General features: G+C 37.0%; 1 protein-coding gene across 6 annotated transcripts in view; it reads left to right on the top strand.

Moving 5' to 3' along the window:
- The window catches only part of Erbb4 (erb-b2 receptor tyrosine kinase 4), a 1,038,774-nt gene extending 1,022,965 nt beyond the window's left edge, over nt 1-15,809 (top strand). For 4 of the 6 annotated variants that reach the window (XM_021185960.3, XM_021186041.3, XM_029481143.2 and 1 more), the window contains exons 26-28: nt 10,308-10,355; nt 11,510-11,807; nt 13,768-15,809. In XM_021185960.3, the coding sequence (XP_021041619.1) occupies nt 10,308-10,355; nt 11,510-11,807; nt 13,768-14,213 (792 nt within the window). In that variant the 3' untranslated portion in view covers nt 14,214-15,809. The remainder of the gene's footprint in view (nt 1-10,307; nt 10,356-11,509; nt 11,808-13,767) is intronic. The other 2 variants (XM_021186126.3, XM_021186207.3) reach the window with 1 other exon arrangement.
- The last annotated feature ends 1,420 nt before the right edge of the window (nt 15,810-17,229 follow it).

Below are 17,229 nucleotides of genomic sequence, written 5' to 3'. Positions count from 1 at the left end.
TTATTTATTTATTTATTTATTTATTTATTTGAAAAGTAATCCCTACCATCCTGAACTCACTGAAGCTGTAGTCATCTGCACAAGACTTGCACAAAGTCAGGCCCATTCACATGTGATCTGAGCTGGGAAAGGAAACAATGAGGCCCCATCCCTACCTGAGAGACTACTGGAAATTAATGGCTGTAGGAAAGGAGGCTGTCATTCTCCTTGATGGCACAGCTGCTGATAAGTTACCTTGACACCAGCAAATGACCTCCCTTCATCTCTATGTAACGAACTTTGTATTCAGTGGGCCACATACCAAAAGAAAGGCATGTGAGCAAATGGGGGACTTCAGTGAGAGAGGGAGAGGCACGAGAGGGGAAACGAGGGGATGAGTAGTAGAAAATTCATCATATAACTATGTGAATCTATCAAAACTATACAATGAAAAGTAGACTTAAATACACTACAAATGCTTTCCACCACCAAGAAGAAGCACCTTAATAACGATGCTGCTGCTAATGACGACGATGATGATAGCAGCTGCCACTGTCACATAACCTTGAACCAATCAGTATAAGTACGTTCACCCTCATCTACAAACATGTATATTCATCTGTTCTGCAGCACCTAGTATGATTTTTGTATGTGTGATACATAAGAAAATCCAGCACTCGGCTCAATTTTCTTTTATTTCAGGAAAAAAAAAATCCATACTTGTTTCACCCTTATATGCTATCACTTAACTTGTTCATGCAAATTTGAGATGCACATGAATATAGAAAACCACCGAGATAGGAAATTATTAATCCTATTGTGCAGATAAGCACACCAAGTTTGGGGAAAGGCTCTTGGCTGGTGGTGAGGTTTTTCAGCATCAATGCTTTCAGTAGCTAAGCACTCTTCTTTTGCAGCTAGTCAAGTCCCTTACTTGAAGCACACACTATAATTTTATTGGCTTGCATCGAGTATCCTATATACTATCGAACCATGATAATATATAGGTGTGCACCTATATATTACTTAAAGTATAAAATATAAATACTTAACATGTAAACTATGCATCATAGTGTGGAAATGTTAGTTAGTTATGTGGAAATTACAGAGACCAGATTATTTTCTATCTACTGATAGCCTCTTTATCCTCACTGTCTGTCTTCCCTGTTATTCTTAATTAACAATGCGTATCCTTTGGTAATAAAACCCAAGTTTCCTATGTCTCCAATTCAGTCAGAAATATAAAGGTGCCTTAGGAAGTGTTATTATCTCTTTTCTTGCCACATAGCAAGAATATTTTGTTTTTGCCATTAGAGTGAAAGTTTTAAACAATTATTTTAGTAACATTAAATGTGCTGAATGAGATATTATCATGACATATCTGTGGATTCAACTGGCCAATTGGCTATTTAGAACTAACTATAGTATATGTGAAACTTCTGATTTCAAAGGTGTTTTAAATAACGCATGACAAGTGGTATCTGTGTTAGTTATTTTCTATTGCTGTGAAAAAAAACCACCATAACCAAAGCAGTTTATAAAAGAAAGCATTTAACCGGGGGCTCATGGTTCCAGAGAGTTATAGTCCATGACCATCATGGCGGTGAGCATGGCAACAGCAGGCAGGCACGATGCTTAAACAGTAGCTGAAAGCTGTCATCTGATCTACAAGCAGAAGGCAAAGAGAGCTAACTGGAAATGGTATTGGCTTTAGGAACTTCAAAGCCTGGCCTCATCAATATACCTTCCCAAGAAGTTCTACAAACTGGAGACCAAGCACTGAAACATATGAGCCTAGGAGCTCAATAGTCATTCAATCACGACTGATTCACCAGAATCATGTATACATTTGTGCTTATGTGTCTTCCTTTCCAGTCACCTTTTCCTATGCTGTTAACTGATGTCTAGTATATCTTCATCTGGCCATTCTCCTGGTTCTGTACTGAGTACCTTGTTATAAATAAAACATTAGAGCACGTCCTCTTCTAAATGAACTTAGAGCTTATGTTCATTTCCTTTCCAGTTGCAGTGGTAAAATATCCTGGCAAAAGTTACTTAAGGGAGGAAGGTATGCCTAACTTACAATTCCAATTTATAGTTAATTATTGTGGGCCAATTAAGGGGGTAGGAAATTAAAAAAACACCAGTCAAATCACATCTGTAGTCAAGATCTCAGGGTGGTGAATTAATACATGCATGCTAGTACTTAGTTCATTTGTTTTTCTGCCAGGGGAATGGTACTATGCACAATGAGCAGCTCTTCATCCTAAGACCAAACTCATCTAGACAATCCCTGACTGAGCTGCTTCCTTGGTGATATTCTCTCTCTCTCTCTCTCTCTCTCTCTCTCTCTCTCTCTCTCTGTCCCTCTCTCTCCCTCCCCCTCCCCCTCTCCCTCTCCCTCCCCCTCTCTCTCAACTCAACAGTTAAAGCCAACCATCACATTGCAAAACAAAGAAACAAAAAATAAAATTCATACAAAGGAAAGTTGGAATATAGTTGATAATAGTTGATAAGTTATTCCCTTGAGACAAATAATGATTTCTTGGTAAATATTTGATGAATCAAAAAATAAATGTAAGCAGGATAAAGATAGTTTCCCATGTGGCTAATATGAAATCAAGGCAAAGAAGCTAGCCAGAAAGATAAAGAGAATAGAATCTGGAGAGATACTTGAGGGAAAGAGAAGTGATCTGTAGAGATCTGCTGATTTGCCACTTTATTTAGATGGAGGCTTGTGTGAGGAGTGTTGGAAAGAGGAGGTTGGAAAATTGGCAATGATTGCAATTTCCAATAGCCTTCAATGCCGACACAATGGAATTTCATTTAACCTGGGGGCAAGAGGAGTGGTTGCAGTTTTGCAAACACACAAAGTAACTGATGTGAAAAGAATGCCTAAAACAAGATCAGCAAGAATGTTATTACAGTGCTCTAGTCAACAAAAGATAACATAATTAAGATTATTACAATGCCAGGCTTCTCTAGTGAATTCTGGCTTACCCAGTTCCCCTGCTACAAGTAATAATACTTTCCTTTACCCCCAAGTAATGATTAAGATGGTAAATTATATGGCTCTTAAACCACAATGGAAAGATGAAGAAAGTGTCTGGATTTAGCGGTTAGAAGACATTTTTAAAAATAGAGCTTGGATGCTCAAATCTGAGGCATAAGGTAGAGGAGAAATCTAGGAAAACATTGAGATGTCTGATTTGCAAAAGTGAATGGGTTGTGATGAATATCAATCATTAACTGAAGAGACAAATAGATTTGATTTGTGAGGAAATGGCCATTTCTGCTAGGGATTACAATTTTGGAAATACTATAGGATAATCCAATGGTGATACAGGTCAGTTGCAGATAATAATGTGGGAATTAGCAGCCAATATTTCAGTGTTACCTGAAAGTAGGTCCACCATGAAACAGGAACCCTAGTTTAAGAAACTTTTAGACATTAATTGAAAAAAGCAAACAGAATTCTTTTTGACAGAGAAGCTGAGTCCCTGAACAGGGCAAATAAGATGTTCATAACTACAAGAGGCCCATAACAGTGTACTTGGAATGGGTAGACAATATAGTCATACTTCATACAGAAGCAAAAGATAGATGAGCTTAGAAGCCTTTCATAGACTGACAAAGATTTCATGAACCTAAAATTGAGTAACCAACCTTGGTGAGAAAACAAATGGTGAGGACCTTACCCTCTTTGGAGTCCCAGCTGACTCCACCTCTGACTCAAACATGATCTAAGGATCAGGTAGACTCTTTATTCCCTAAATTGAGTTGTAAAAGTTGTTTTTCTACTCAGACTCATTGAAATTTTCTTCTTAGTTAGTAGCCATCTGATCTCAAGGAACATAACTTGCTTTCTCTATAACCCTGGCAGAAAATAGCGTATGTGAGTGTGTCACCGCTGGCATCCATGTCAGACTTAAATTATGCTGTCTAGTTTATTTTAGGTCTGCTTTATTTTTGGTTTATTTCTTTTTATTATTGAAAGACAAAAATGTTAACTTTTTTAGAACTTGAAAGGAAATTATTATATCCCTGATCCTGACTAATATAGTTGACTTTAGAAGTAAGAAATATTGGTCTATTTTTTCCCCCTGAATTCCAGGAAATTCCAGAGTGGTCCATGAATAGCTGCAGGAATGCTTTGAACATTTTTTCATCTCACATTTTATATGTAGGAGAGAGAGAGAGAGAGAGAGAGAGAGAGAGAGAGAGAGAGAGAGAGAGAGAGAACGAGAACGAACTGTTCGGACTTCTGTGAACAAGTAGGTCTTAGGGAAAGTATTTTTCTCTTGGGGTACTGCCTTCAATCTGATATTCATTTTGCTCAGATCCGTTGTAAATACCAGCCTGTTTCTATGAAATGTAAGTGGTGTTTGCTCTGGGCTAGTGGGACAGCCGTGCACTGTTTGCTCTGTCAGGAGCTCTCTTGGAGTAGCCGCTGTACATTATTCAGATCGGCTCCCAGGAAGCAGCTGTCCTAATTCCAGGTGGACCAAGAGAAACCTTTTTATACACAGCCACAGCTGTGCCACCGGGTAGCTTAAAGAGCAGTAGGCAGGTGAATGAACCATTGTTACAAAATCACTTTTTATCTGGCAAACACGTTGCAGAAGCCAGCATAACTGGAGGTATTTCCAATGTGGTTGACATTGAAATGATGTGAACACAGCAAGGAAGTCATTGTCTGGGCTGAGTGGAAATGCTTGTGTGCTGCCAACACTTATCATTTAGAACAAGGAATGGAATCGACATGCCAAAACAAGCATTACAGCATTTGCAGTTCCAGTAACTCTATTACTTACCCTATTCTACTTTTAAGATAATCCATGTCTTCCATATATTTTCACATTCTCCAGCACATATCCTAGTGATATAAATACTGCAATTGTAGTTTTGGATATATAAGTATAAATACTTTGTAATGTAGCTAAAAAGAAGGCCGAACATTTCACAGTCTGTTATCTTGCAAGCAAATAAGATAACTTTAAAAACCATAAATATATATTAGTAAGTGGGACTCCTATGTGGTTTAATGAATCATATTTGCCAATAAACATATTCATGTGTTAAAATAAAGCAAAAAAAAAAACTAAGCTAACATGAGCAATGTTATAAGAGAAAATGGTTGAATGGGTTCAGTGGGCCTCTCCTACTGTGTGAACTGACAGTATCATCAGTTTATCCTAAACCAGCTAGCATTTTTGTATTTGCATAAGCTGGTAGCTATTGAGAAAACAGTTCATCATTGCAACCTTTGTCTAGAAATAAAAACAGAAGAAAGGGGAAGGAAGGAAGAGGGGGAGAGAAGGAGAGAGGTAAAGAGGAAATGAGGAAGTGAGGAGAAAGCTAGGAAAAGGATTATTATAAATAATTTTATTCATTCTCACCACTGTTAGAAAAGATCTGAGACTAGGTAACTTAGATGAGGCAAGTTAGCTGACAATTTTAAAAGACAAGTCACTATGAACCAAGCTCTGTTTGAGCAACAATTGCTGCATTCGATCATGGCAGACATCACTACAGTGGTAGAGTATGTGCAACAGGGAGAGATTACATGATCAGACCTGAAGAAAGAGCAAGAGGAGAATCCACCTTGCTCTTTTAATAATAACTTTTCTTGCAAGAACTAATTGATGGATCTCAGAAGAACCAAGAACAAAGATAAACTTCCCGCAGGTCTTAATCTCTTAAAGTTCCCCGTACCTAGGAATTACCCACCACACTAAAAATGGAGCCTGCACACAAAATCTTACTTGACATAGTCAAGATGTAAAATACAACACCAAACAGACAAACAGAATTGGCATTGACATGATGGCAAAGAGAAAATCTCTAAACGATTACTAATCTTGAGAGATGGAACATACCTTCTTCTTTACCTTGTGAAAAGCTAAGAAATGTTGAGTCCAATGTAAATTTTTTTCATGCCCTTTCATTTTTGACTGTATTAATAATATTTTAAAACTGCCGTATGTAATAGTTCCTGGAGCAATGACATAAAGCGAAAGGTGATGGTGTGAAATTTTCAGTTTTACTGGATTGATTCATTTAGTAATGAAGATTTTAAAGTTATATCTTATAATTTATTATATCTTATAAATTATTTGGAGACACTATAATAATAAAATGATAGGTAGTAAGTACTTGATCTATCGATCATAGACTGGTGATATATAGATAATAAATTGATGCTAAATAATAAATAGGTAAATAAATATATAGATATGTAGTAGATGACAATAGAATATATATGTATACATAAAATCGCAGATAAATAGACTGATTAAGTCAGCAGTTGAAATATCAGTAGGCCTCTCCCATATGAGTACATTTTAGAAGGCTTTCCCCAAGTACGTGGATTTGTTAGGAAGACAGAGTGTTACAGCTGTATGTCAGGAATTGCAGACAATGCAAAAACACTTTCTTTGAGTTGATATCTGACCTGTGAAAAAGTGGAAATGCACACCAGACTGTTAAGCTTACATGCCCTGGAGGATAAAATGGTGAAAATCCATAATAGTTACTATGTGGAAGTGTCTAGGCAATAAATTAGTGCTGATGGATTAACAATGTCTTACAGACACATTTTCAGATAGCAGGATCTATACTCTTGGCTCTTGAAATTGCTATAGTTTGTTATACTTGCTGTCAAAAATTATAATTATTTGAAGATAAAAGCTCATTAAGTACATGCTTAATTGAGATAGATGCTAGGCAGGTATTTAAATATGTATTATTTTTGTTTTCTAAGAACATACATTGGTGTGATGTAATCAGATAAAGGTTCAAATAGGTATCATGCAACTGTAAGGCTAATTTTGAGGAATTGAAAAGTGCATCAAACACTACATTTTTTGCACTTGCTAAGACTTGCCTTCTCTGTAACCTATGGTATTTGGGTTCAAGTCAATCATACCATGTCCCAGGGACAGGGACACGACATTAAACTTCCTCTATCTATCACCCTTACTAATCGCCCCACCATGAACACACTCCACATCACCCACCGGCTCTAACCCATCTCTTTCTATCTCTGTCCTGCTGACAGTAAATCCTCTCACCAGCTAATTGAATGAGTGCACCTGGTGCTGCCTCCCAAAGATCCACAAAGCCAGACTTTGATGGACAGCAGAAAGTGGCTCAATGTGAAAACAAAGCCTTTTAACTGAGAGCCCGGCTTTGTTCTGCTCAGGACTCTAAGGTCACTGCAGCTCATTCTGGCTGTGGTGGGGATCTTAATTTTCACTCATCCAATTTACTTGCAGCTGTCATTCTTTCCAATATTAAAAGTTCAGCGCCTCGAGTGCAGGGAATTTAAGAAAGAGGGGGAATGAGTCGCCCTTGTTGCAAACTAAAAACAGCAAAAGCAAGTAAAAGCTGGCTTGGCTCTGAAGTATAAAAAGTTATTTTCAAAGCCCATAAATTATGACATAGTGATTAACATGTAATTTAAATATATTTAAACAACAATTATATCACATTTCCAGCCCAGCTAATTGGCCTCACAGATGTTCCCTTGGAGCTGCGTTGCCCTTCCACGGGGAAATGAATGAGGTGCCTTTTATCGTGGAAACCAGATAAAAAAGCAAACGGAAAGAAAAATGGAAACAGAAACATAAAAAGCAGCCAGTAACCCTAAAAACAATGCACGTTAAGGGTTTTGTGTAGAATTTGTTTCCATTTTAAAGTCTGAAAACGGCAGGGGGAGGGGAGAAAGCATGAAGACTCGCTATTACTGTGGTGCTGTTTGGCAGTGTGTCCAGAGAGGGAGCTGGCAGGTTCTTGATGGGGAGAATTGTCAAAGCAGGGACAGGAGATGCATTCGATGAGACAGAGCCTCACTTCTTCTCTCAGAGCAGGCTAACTGCAAAAGTCCAGTTATTTGCAATATACCACCTTCACAACTTCCTGAAAATGAAGATAGATAATGGACTGTTTCCTGACAAAGAATGGTTTGTGAGTTAGTTCTTTGATCATTCATCTTTCAAGATATATACACAATACGCACAATCAACTCTAGCTTTAGCTGTGATTCAAATTGAGCATTAGCCAGTACAGGCATTTTTGCCAAGTAAGAGGTCAAAGGAACACAGGTAATTACTGTTATTTTTGAACACGTTTCCTTCTTTCTCCTGTGAATTCATGCCAGCAGCATATTCTTTAGTGTTTGATTGATTCTACTTCCAGAATCTCAGGCAATATCTGATAGAGCTGTATAAATCCCAAAAGACTCATCTGTGTCCATATCTCTTCTAGTATGCTGTAGTATTTCCAACATCTGTAACAGTGACCAGTGATTTCTATCATGAATATTTAATAAATATTTGTTTAATACTATCCAGTGATTGATGATAAGTCTGGGGTTTGTAATGTTATAACACTGATATGTGTTGAAAGCTGCCTGATATGGACAGATCTCATATTTTATTTTGTAAAACTCCTCAATTTTACAAATCACTGAACTGTATAAAGTATTCCTTTCTCAAATATTATGAACAAATAGAATTGATTTTCTGTCTTTATAAAGGACAGCAAGATCTGCCCATACTTATAATGCTTAGAGAACAGATAAGCATTAAAAAGCTATCTTTAATGGACATCTTTGACATGAGATTGCTTGACTTCAGAATCCTTCTTAGCTGACATATTCTTACATGTTATATATAGTCTAAATTTATATAATAGTGCAGATCATATTTTGTCATTCTGAAGAAGAATATAGTGACCAGGGATAAAGAAGGGGATGTGAGATATTTTACAACTGAGTATGAATGATTAGACCTGGAGCCTAAAATTTCTAACAGGACAAAATCATACGTATATAGTATAGTAACAAGTCCTGAGCATTAGATGTTAAATATATCTATAAAAATCACATAAATGCCCAAACTTTGCTGAAAGAAGCCAGAATATATATAATCAGATACTGCTTGAGGAGAAAAATAGGTGAGAGCTTGTCATTTTCAAAAACAGAGATGGGTCAAGTGATTTTATCCTAAGTGAAATAAGGCAGACATACTCATTCTGTGTGTGATTAGAGAAAGAAATAATCCTTTATTCTCCATGTGGTCTTAACTATAGTGTGAAATGCATTGTAAATTCATTATAAGACTTGTTCTTTGATCAGTCTGGCAAGCAGCATTGGTTAAGTGAAATTGTATTATTCAATTGCTATTGATTTACATTAAATATTTATTATTCATAGAAACAATCTCCTAAGATTGCTTTATGATTCTCTACATTGTAGGAACATTGATGTGAGATGATATTTGGTTTAGATGTTTCATATAAATGGCATAGGTGGCTGGAAGGCATTTTTAGTCATCTCTGTTGGGTTGGGTTAGGATCAGATGTAGAGAGCCTGCTCATAAAGGCAGCTTTATTTATTATGCTAAGTACCAGAAAAGCAGAGAAATTCTTCCAGAGAAGGCAGTTCTCAGTTAGTGTGTTTAATAATGGGTGACTATATATGAGTATATTTCCATATTAAGGAGCAGACATCTCCTCTTTCTCTTTCTAAGAAACTGTCCTCAACAGTTTGTTGTATTTTGCCTCCACTTGTATATAGCCTGAAGCATAGAGTATTAAGCTATAAAAATACCATTTTTAAGCCAAAACCTCATTATAAGTCTGCCTAGATATAAGGAATAGAATGTATATTTCCAGTCAAGAATTATTTTTTAAAATTTTCTTCTGTTTCTTACTTTATAAAAAGTAAGGTGAAGATAAAATACTATGTGGTTTGTTTCTAAGGAGAGACTGAATGGTCATCATTGAAATGGTGAAAATAAATGTGACCTGATACCAAAAAAAAAAAAAAATTTAAATTGGAATCCATCTTCAATCTCCTTATAACCCCCCCCTCCTATTTTTGATTTCTTGTATGAACACAAACTGGCATCTTGTGATGATTTAAATAGCAGGGAGCTGCTTTGGTCTTTTGCTATGTGAAAAAACAAACTATCCTTTCTTTTAAAACATAGTTTCATTATTCCTAGCTCTTCCCAACCCCAACCCCAGTCTTCTAGGGTTAGTTAAAAAAAAATGATGATTTCCATGTCAGCCTTATTTTTTTTAATCAATAAAAATTACTTTTTCAATATGACTTTCTTTGTCTCAGGGTAGAATTGGCTTTTAAGTTTGCTTGCTTGTAGTGAGAATGAACACAGTTATTTAGGAAAAAAAGAAAAATCACTGTTGCGCCTTTCCCCTTTGGCTCATGCAAATCGTATCTTTTCTTTCTCCTTTCTTTTTTTTATTTTTCCATCCATGTTGCCTCTTATTATATCCATCATTCCATTTTTCTTTCCTATTAGAGTGAAATTGGACACAGCCCTCCTCCTGCCTACACCCCCATGTCGGGAGTAAGTATTTCACAATTGGCCTTCATCCTTTAGGAGTTTTGGTCTTCTCTCTTAACCACATTTCTTCTCTTGTCTTCCTATAATTTCCTCATTTTGCCTTTGCCAACAGTGAGTCAAGAACTGGCTGTAGGTCATGTAAGCTGCCTGTGTAGATGTCTTAGATGTCTGTAACTTGGGTGACAACTGAAGCTAAGATAACATACATCAACAGGCACTTTCAGTAATTATTGGAAGAATTCACCCAGTTCATGGATTATGTTTCGAGGTGAAGATCTTATCTTCAGTCTCATGACTAGCAGGTCATGTGCTGCAAAGTCTGAGTCTAAGTGACTCTCTTTTTGGTAGGGACTGAACACTGAAAGTCACAGTAACTACAGACCAGAGGGTACCATTGGTGGATCATCATTCACAACAATTCATTGTACTTCTGCAATTAAGACCATTTGTTGTAACATTTTACTTTGAGTTTTTATAACAAAATTAGGCAACTGTAGAAGAAGAACACACAACCTTTTTTTTATTATTATTAGATCACACTTGAGTTACTTGGTGATATTAAAAATTAAATTTTCAAATTATTTCTCCACAATTTTTGACCTATTAAGGAAAAGAAGTCAGGGCACAAAGAGTTGGAAATTGGAATTTCAGCACTGGGAAGTTACAGACGTGAGATCTTTAGGGCTGGCTGAACAACCTGTCTAGGCAAATTGAGAAGCTTCAGGTACAGCGAGAAACTGTCTCTAGAATTAAGGTTGAGGCTATAAAGCCATGGTTTGCAACCTGTGGGTCACAACCCTTTTGAGAGCACATGTCAGGTAGCAAAATTATAACTAAGAAGTACCAAGGAAAATAATTTTATGGTTGGGGGTCATCACAACATGAAAAACTGTATTAAGGTTGAGAAACACTGCTATAAAGGAAGACACCCAGCATTGACCTCTGACCTCACACATACATGCACAGAGAAAATAATAGAATTTCAAATGTCTCTAGTATTTACCTCAACTTCATTAGCCCCTAGAAAAACAAAAATAATTAATTACTAAATTTGCAAGACAATGTGCTTGGTATCTTTTTGGCTAATAGCATTCAAGTTTCTTTTACAATTTTTCCTACCAGTTGATTCTCCCAATGTGTTTCTACTATTTTAACAGAATCAGTTTGTGTACCAAGATGGGGGATTTGCTACACAACAAGGAATGCCCATGCCCTACAGAGCCACAACCAGCACCATACCAGAGGCTCCAGTCGCTCAGGGTGCAACGGCTGAGATGTTTGATGACTCCTGCTGTAATGGTACCCTACGAAAGCCAGTGGCACCCCATGTCCAAGAGGACAGTAGCACTCAGAGGTATAGTGCTGATCCCACAGTGTTCGCCCCAGAACGGAATCCTCGAGGAGAACTGGATGAAGAAGGCTACATGACTCCAATGCATGACAAGCCCAAACAAGGTACAAGCTGAATGTTCTGAAGTGATTGTGTTCAATGATCACTGCCATCAAACAAGCAGGGTGTAGAAACCAAGATTCATCCAGCAGGAATGGTGACATTTGAGATCTATAATAGAAAAGGCCCAGGCTACTATAACTATAGAATAGTTTCCTGAATCAGCGACATCTATGTGCCTAAGTACTTCTTTAAATAGTGCTAATCCCAAGATTCACCTGAACGAGAAATTGGATTTTTAACAAAATCCTCAAGTGATGTATAAGACAAAGAAGCCTGAGAAATGACAACCTAACCCCATCTTTATTGCAATAGTTGAATGAGCTATTATAATAATGTTATAGGGCCTCAGAACCACTGCTATATTGAAGTTACTATGGAGGTTGGAAAGACAGGTGTTACTGGCAAAGGACCAAAGCTTTTGATGCCAATGAAAAAGAGTTGATTTATTTAAAACATGCAATTTCACTCTTTTAGCTTAGGGTTAGGGGTGTGAATCATTATAGACTGCTTTCTTAGCACACAAGACAACTTAGATTTAGACTCCAGAATTAAAAAGAAAAAAGAAACTAGGTTCATCACAGAAAATTGTGATTTTTGTGTATAATGTTCAAAAATTAAATTTGATTCTGTTGGTTTGTTGTTGTTGTTGTTTTTGTTGTTGTTGTTGTTGTTGTTCTTACAAGACAGGGTTTCTCTATATAGCTCTGACTGTCCTGGAACTCACTTTGTAGACCAGGCTGGCCTCGAACTCAGAAATTCGCCTGCCTCTGCTTCCCAATTACTGGGATTAAAGGTGTGTGCCACCACACCTGGCATGTTTTTGTTTTTGTTTTTATCTTTATTTTTTTATTCTGTATATACTTACACACACCACAATCTTGAAGATAGCTTGTTAGTTTGTGAATTAATAAACACAGAAAGATTAAACGCCCAGGTTAAATAACATTTCAGTTTTAAAATCAAACAAACATAAAAAAATCCTCTTTCCTTCTAAACTATCAGTACCACCAATGGAGAAGAGGAATAGTTGATATTAAAAGTAGAGATCAGGATGCTGTCTGTCAGTATCATTAGAAGCCATATATTAAGACTGTGGGAAATCCTGGGATATCATCTTTATATGACTTTGTTCACTGTTTATAAAACACAGCTACTGACTCCTAAATCACCTAACATTGTATAATGATTGTTTTGATGAATTTAGCCCAGAATAGATGGTAGATAGATACATAGAGATAGATAGACATATAAACACAGATAGATGATAAAATAAATAGATGATAGATAGATAGGTAGATAGATAGATAATCATAAATGAAAATTTCTATTTAAAGGATATTTTGGAAAAATTTTAGTTTGTTTTTATATGTATTCATGCTTATGTCTGTGCACTAATATGTGTGTGTGTGTGTGTGTGTGTGTGTGTGTGTTCATGTCTGTGTTTATGTCACGTGTATACTAGTACTCCTGGAGACCAGAAGAGGGCATTAGAGCCCCTGGAGCTAGAGTTATAGGTAGTTATCAGTGTTCTAGTATTGATCCTGGGAACCAAACTTGGGCCTTTTGTAAAATTTGCAAGCATTTAACCACATTCTCCAGCCACACAACCGGTATTCAATCCCAACAGCCCCGATAAAAGGAAACATTTGGGTGCATTTAGAAGGGAAGAACATTTTAAAAGATGGGGATTCTGCTCTTTGACTTTGTTATTTCGTTAACTTTTTTATACCTTATTTTGTTAATTTTTCTGTCACCATTTTGTTTCATTTGAGCCCACCCATTTTTCCGCATGACTATACAATCTTCATTTTGATATGTTTTGTTTTGTTTTGTTTGAAAATTTATGAAAACAAATTCATGGCTCTCTTGTTCTAAAGAAGCTAACCACTGCTTTTAACTTTAGTCTGATTAATGATTTTCTGAAAGTAGGTTTCCGAAAGTAGTATCTTTGTATTATTTCAGAATATCTGAATCCTGTGGAAGAGAACCCTTTTGTTTCCCGGAGGAAGAATGGAGATCTTCAAGCTTTAGATAATCCGGAGTATCACAGTGCTTCCAGCGGTCCACCCAAGGCGGAGGATGAATACGTGAATGAGCCTCTATACCTCAACACCTTCGCCAATGCCTTGGGGAGTGCAGAGTACATGAAAAACAGTGTACTGTCTGTGCCAGAGAAAGCCAAGAAAGCATTTGACAACCCCGACTACTGGAACCACAGCCTGCCACCCCGGAGCACCCTTCAGCACCCAGACTACCTGCAGGAATACAGCACAAAATATTTTTATAAACAGAATGGACGGATCCGCCCCATTGTGGCAGAGAATCCTGAGTACCTCTCGGAGTTCTCGCTGAAGCCTGGCACTATGCTGCCCCCTCCGCCCTACAGACACCGGAATACTGTGGTGTGAGCTCGGCTAGAGTGTTAGGTGGAGAAACACACACCCACTCCATTTCCCTTCCCCCTCCTCTTTCTCTGTCGGTCTTCCTTCTTCTCCCAAGGCCAGTAGTTTTGACACCTCCAAGTGGATGCAGTAGAGACGCAATGATAGTTCTATGCTTACCTAACTTGAATATTAGAAGGAAAGACTGAAAGAGAAAGACAGGGGTACACACACTGTTTCTTCGTTTCTTCATATGGGTTGGTTAACAGAGTGTCAAAGCTAGAGAAGGTCTAGGAAGTATAAGGCAATATTGCCTGCTGTCAAAGAGCCCCATCTTTCTTCTCTTTGCACACACTCTCTCCCTCCTTCTCCCCCTGTCCCCACCACCCTTTAATCTATCAATGCTGGTGGTTGAAAGTCCAGACTCTGTTCCTATCTGTAGCCATAGTCTTGTGCATATTCAGCATCCCTGAAATCATACTACGGCTTCCATTAGGACAAAAAGACAAGCGTTTGGATGTCATTTGATAGTAACTGAGATTGAGAAGCTAATTTCTTTCTCCAATAGTTTCTTTCTTGGCAAGTAAGAATGGCCAACCCAGCTTTTGTAGTTTTTAAATCTCCATTATAGTTATAACTAGTAATTATGCTTGGAAGGCATCTCTGTGTTCTTTTTTTCAGTTTTGGTTTGTTTTGGCCTATTCCTTTATATTAGTTGCTCCCCATTCTGGCTGCAGTTTCTAGTTGTAAAGATATTTACATAAAAAGCTTCTTGACAGAGTTCAAACAAAAACTATATTATATGATGCAGAGATTGTTATTTTAAATCATTCAGTCCTTAAAATTAGAAGAGAAAGCCAAGATACTAGTAAAAATAGCATCAAATTTAGATCTCACATTTTACACTTCCAAGTTTTGTCTTCCCTTTCGTTTCACTCTTTACCATTTTCTTCTCCCCCCACAAATGATTGTCAGTGACAGGCAGTGAGAATCTTAAGAGTGGAAGGGATGCTAAGAAACAGTTCTGTGTGGTTCACAAAACTACTGATACTTTCAGGGGTGGTCCCATGGGGGATCCATGCAGTGGAAGAAACACTGGATTGGGTACGTCTACATGAAAGGTACTCAGAAATGTAGTTTGCACTTAAGCTATAATTTTATTTGTTCTTTTTCTGAACTCCACTTTGAATTTTTGAATGAAGCAATATGGAAGTAACCAGCAGATTAACTAATTTAAATACTTCTTTTTAAAAAAAAAAAAAAGAACAAAAGGATCTAAGATAAATACAGACTGTGGAAATACCAAACCAAGCCAATTAGGACTTTGGAACAGTACCCAGGGATTGGGATGAGAGGGCCAGCACATTAACTTCATACAATGTGACATTTGCTGTGTAAGGAAGTCTGTTAAGTTTGTACTCTCTGTGTGAAGGAATGCAAGTTAAGGACTGGCTTGAATTCTCTGGAGTTTCTAGAAGGATATTCTGTTTATATGGACTAGAAGGTGACTTAACTCTTCATGCCTAAGTTGTTATAATTAGAAGTAAACCATCAACATTTGAAGCCTATGAATAGGTCCACACTTGAGTTAAAAGTTGTAAATAAACATGTAAACTCTTCTCATGCAATTATTTTATTGTCCAATATATTAATCTTTTAATAATTTATGTAATGACTGTCTCTTCATATACTACCATACTATGTGCAGGTTGTAGGTCCCTCTGTTAGGCTTAATTTTGAAAGAACACCGATAGTGTTAAGATTAGTGATGACGACAATGACAAATGAATCTCTAGGAAATAAGGAAATTTAATACATCTCTCTTTTCTATAAAATTATCCTGTAAATCATTTAGGTTTTTAAACATTTCTTTCTACTGTTAATGTTTTAAGAGAACATTAGATTCACTAGCCAATAATAATAATAATAATCAATTAGATTAAAATCTTCTTGGTAAAACAGAGAGTACTTAAGGAAGAAAAATTTTCAAGAAAGTTTATGTTTCTACCTATGCATAAAAACTCATGCATCCAAATCTAGATTTATTTGATCGATATTTAAAGTCTACTGAAAGTATGTGGGGGGTGGGGTGGGGTGGGGGTGTCCAGATAAGTGAAACCATCCCTGACTTCAAATTTTAACAGTCTAGATTTATTTGCTGTGACATTCTTATTTCTCCATGAGTCCAAGAAATCAGATTGCATTAGCTATTTCGTGAATGGCTTCATAGAACTTTTTGTAAAAGTTTCTGAGAAGTCATCGGGTTGTAATGTAAACATCCTTCAAACTATTGAAGATGACAAATATAATCACTTCTGTGTTCTTATCCCGACACAAACTGAACCACAGGAGCATTGCATCACTGGTAAACTGACACATCTGGAGTGTTACCAGGAAACCAGGTCAAACTCCTGGGAAGAGTTGGGTTTGCTCTCTTCGGCAAAGAAAAGGGTGGCAAACTGAAAGTGAGAGGTGGAGACAGCAGAGGGTCTGTGAGATCCTCTCTAGAGAAGTTTAACCATGACTTTACCAGATCTAGAATGATCCAGGGGCCACAGCCTTAAAGCCCAAAGCTCCCTAGTCCAAGTCAGAGGCAACTACAAAGATAAGGGACCTTATATAAGTACCTATTTCCTATGAAGATTTAAAGTAAGCTTTTGTTAGTAAATACATCTATACCTAACCATTACTGTCAGCACCTTTGGAATGCTATAAGGACATTTTCTTTTCATTTATAATATTTGTATGGCTTCTAGTAGGATGAAGACAGCAGAATTATTTCACTAGTAAAAGAAAAGAGATAATCTCTTAGCTGTTAATGCAATGTAAATGTAGTCATTGAGGGCTGCCTTTTTCTTTCCTAAAAGCACAGGATTTGCAGTCCCACCCATCTTCCCCTAGAGATAGATGTAGGTCTAAGTGAGAATGACCCAAGGTGCCATTTTTATCATTCCTTTTTTTAATGACTTTTTAATATGTACTTGATTTCAGTTGTTCTGGTATTTCATGTCTACTTAGATTTGACTATCTAGGCCCTAAATTC

Source organism: Mus caroli, unplaced genomic scaffold (assembly GCF_978045245.1).
Source record: "Mus caroli unplaced genomic scaffold, Mus_caroli_1 scaffold_1, whole genome shotgun sequence".
Classification (NCBI taxonomy): domain Eukaryota; kingdom Metazoa; phylum Chordata; class Mammalia; order Rodentia; family Muridae; genus Mus; species Mus caroli.
The sequence above is the reverse complement of the archived record's forward strand: the minus strand, read 5'-3'. Positions and strand labels throughout refer to the sequence as shown.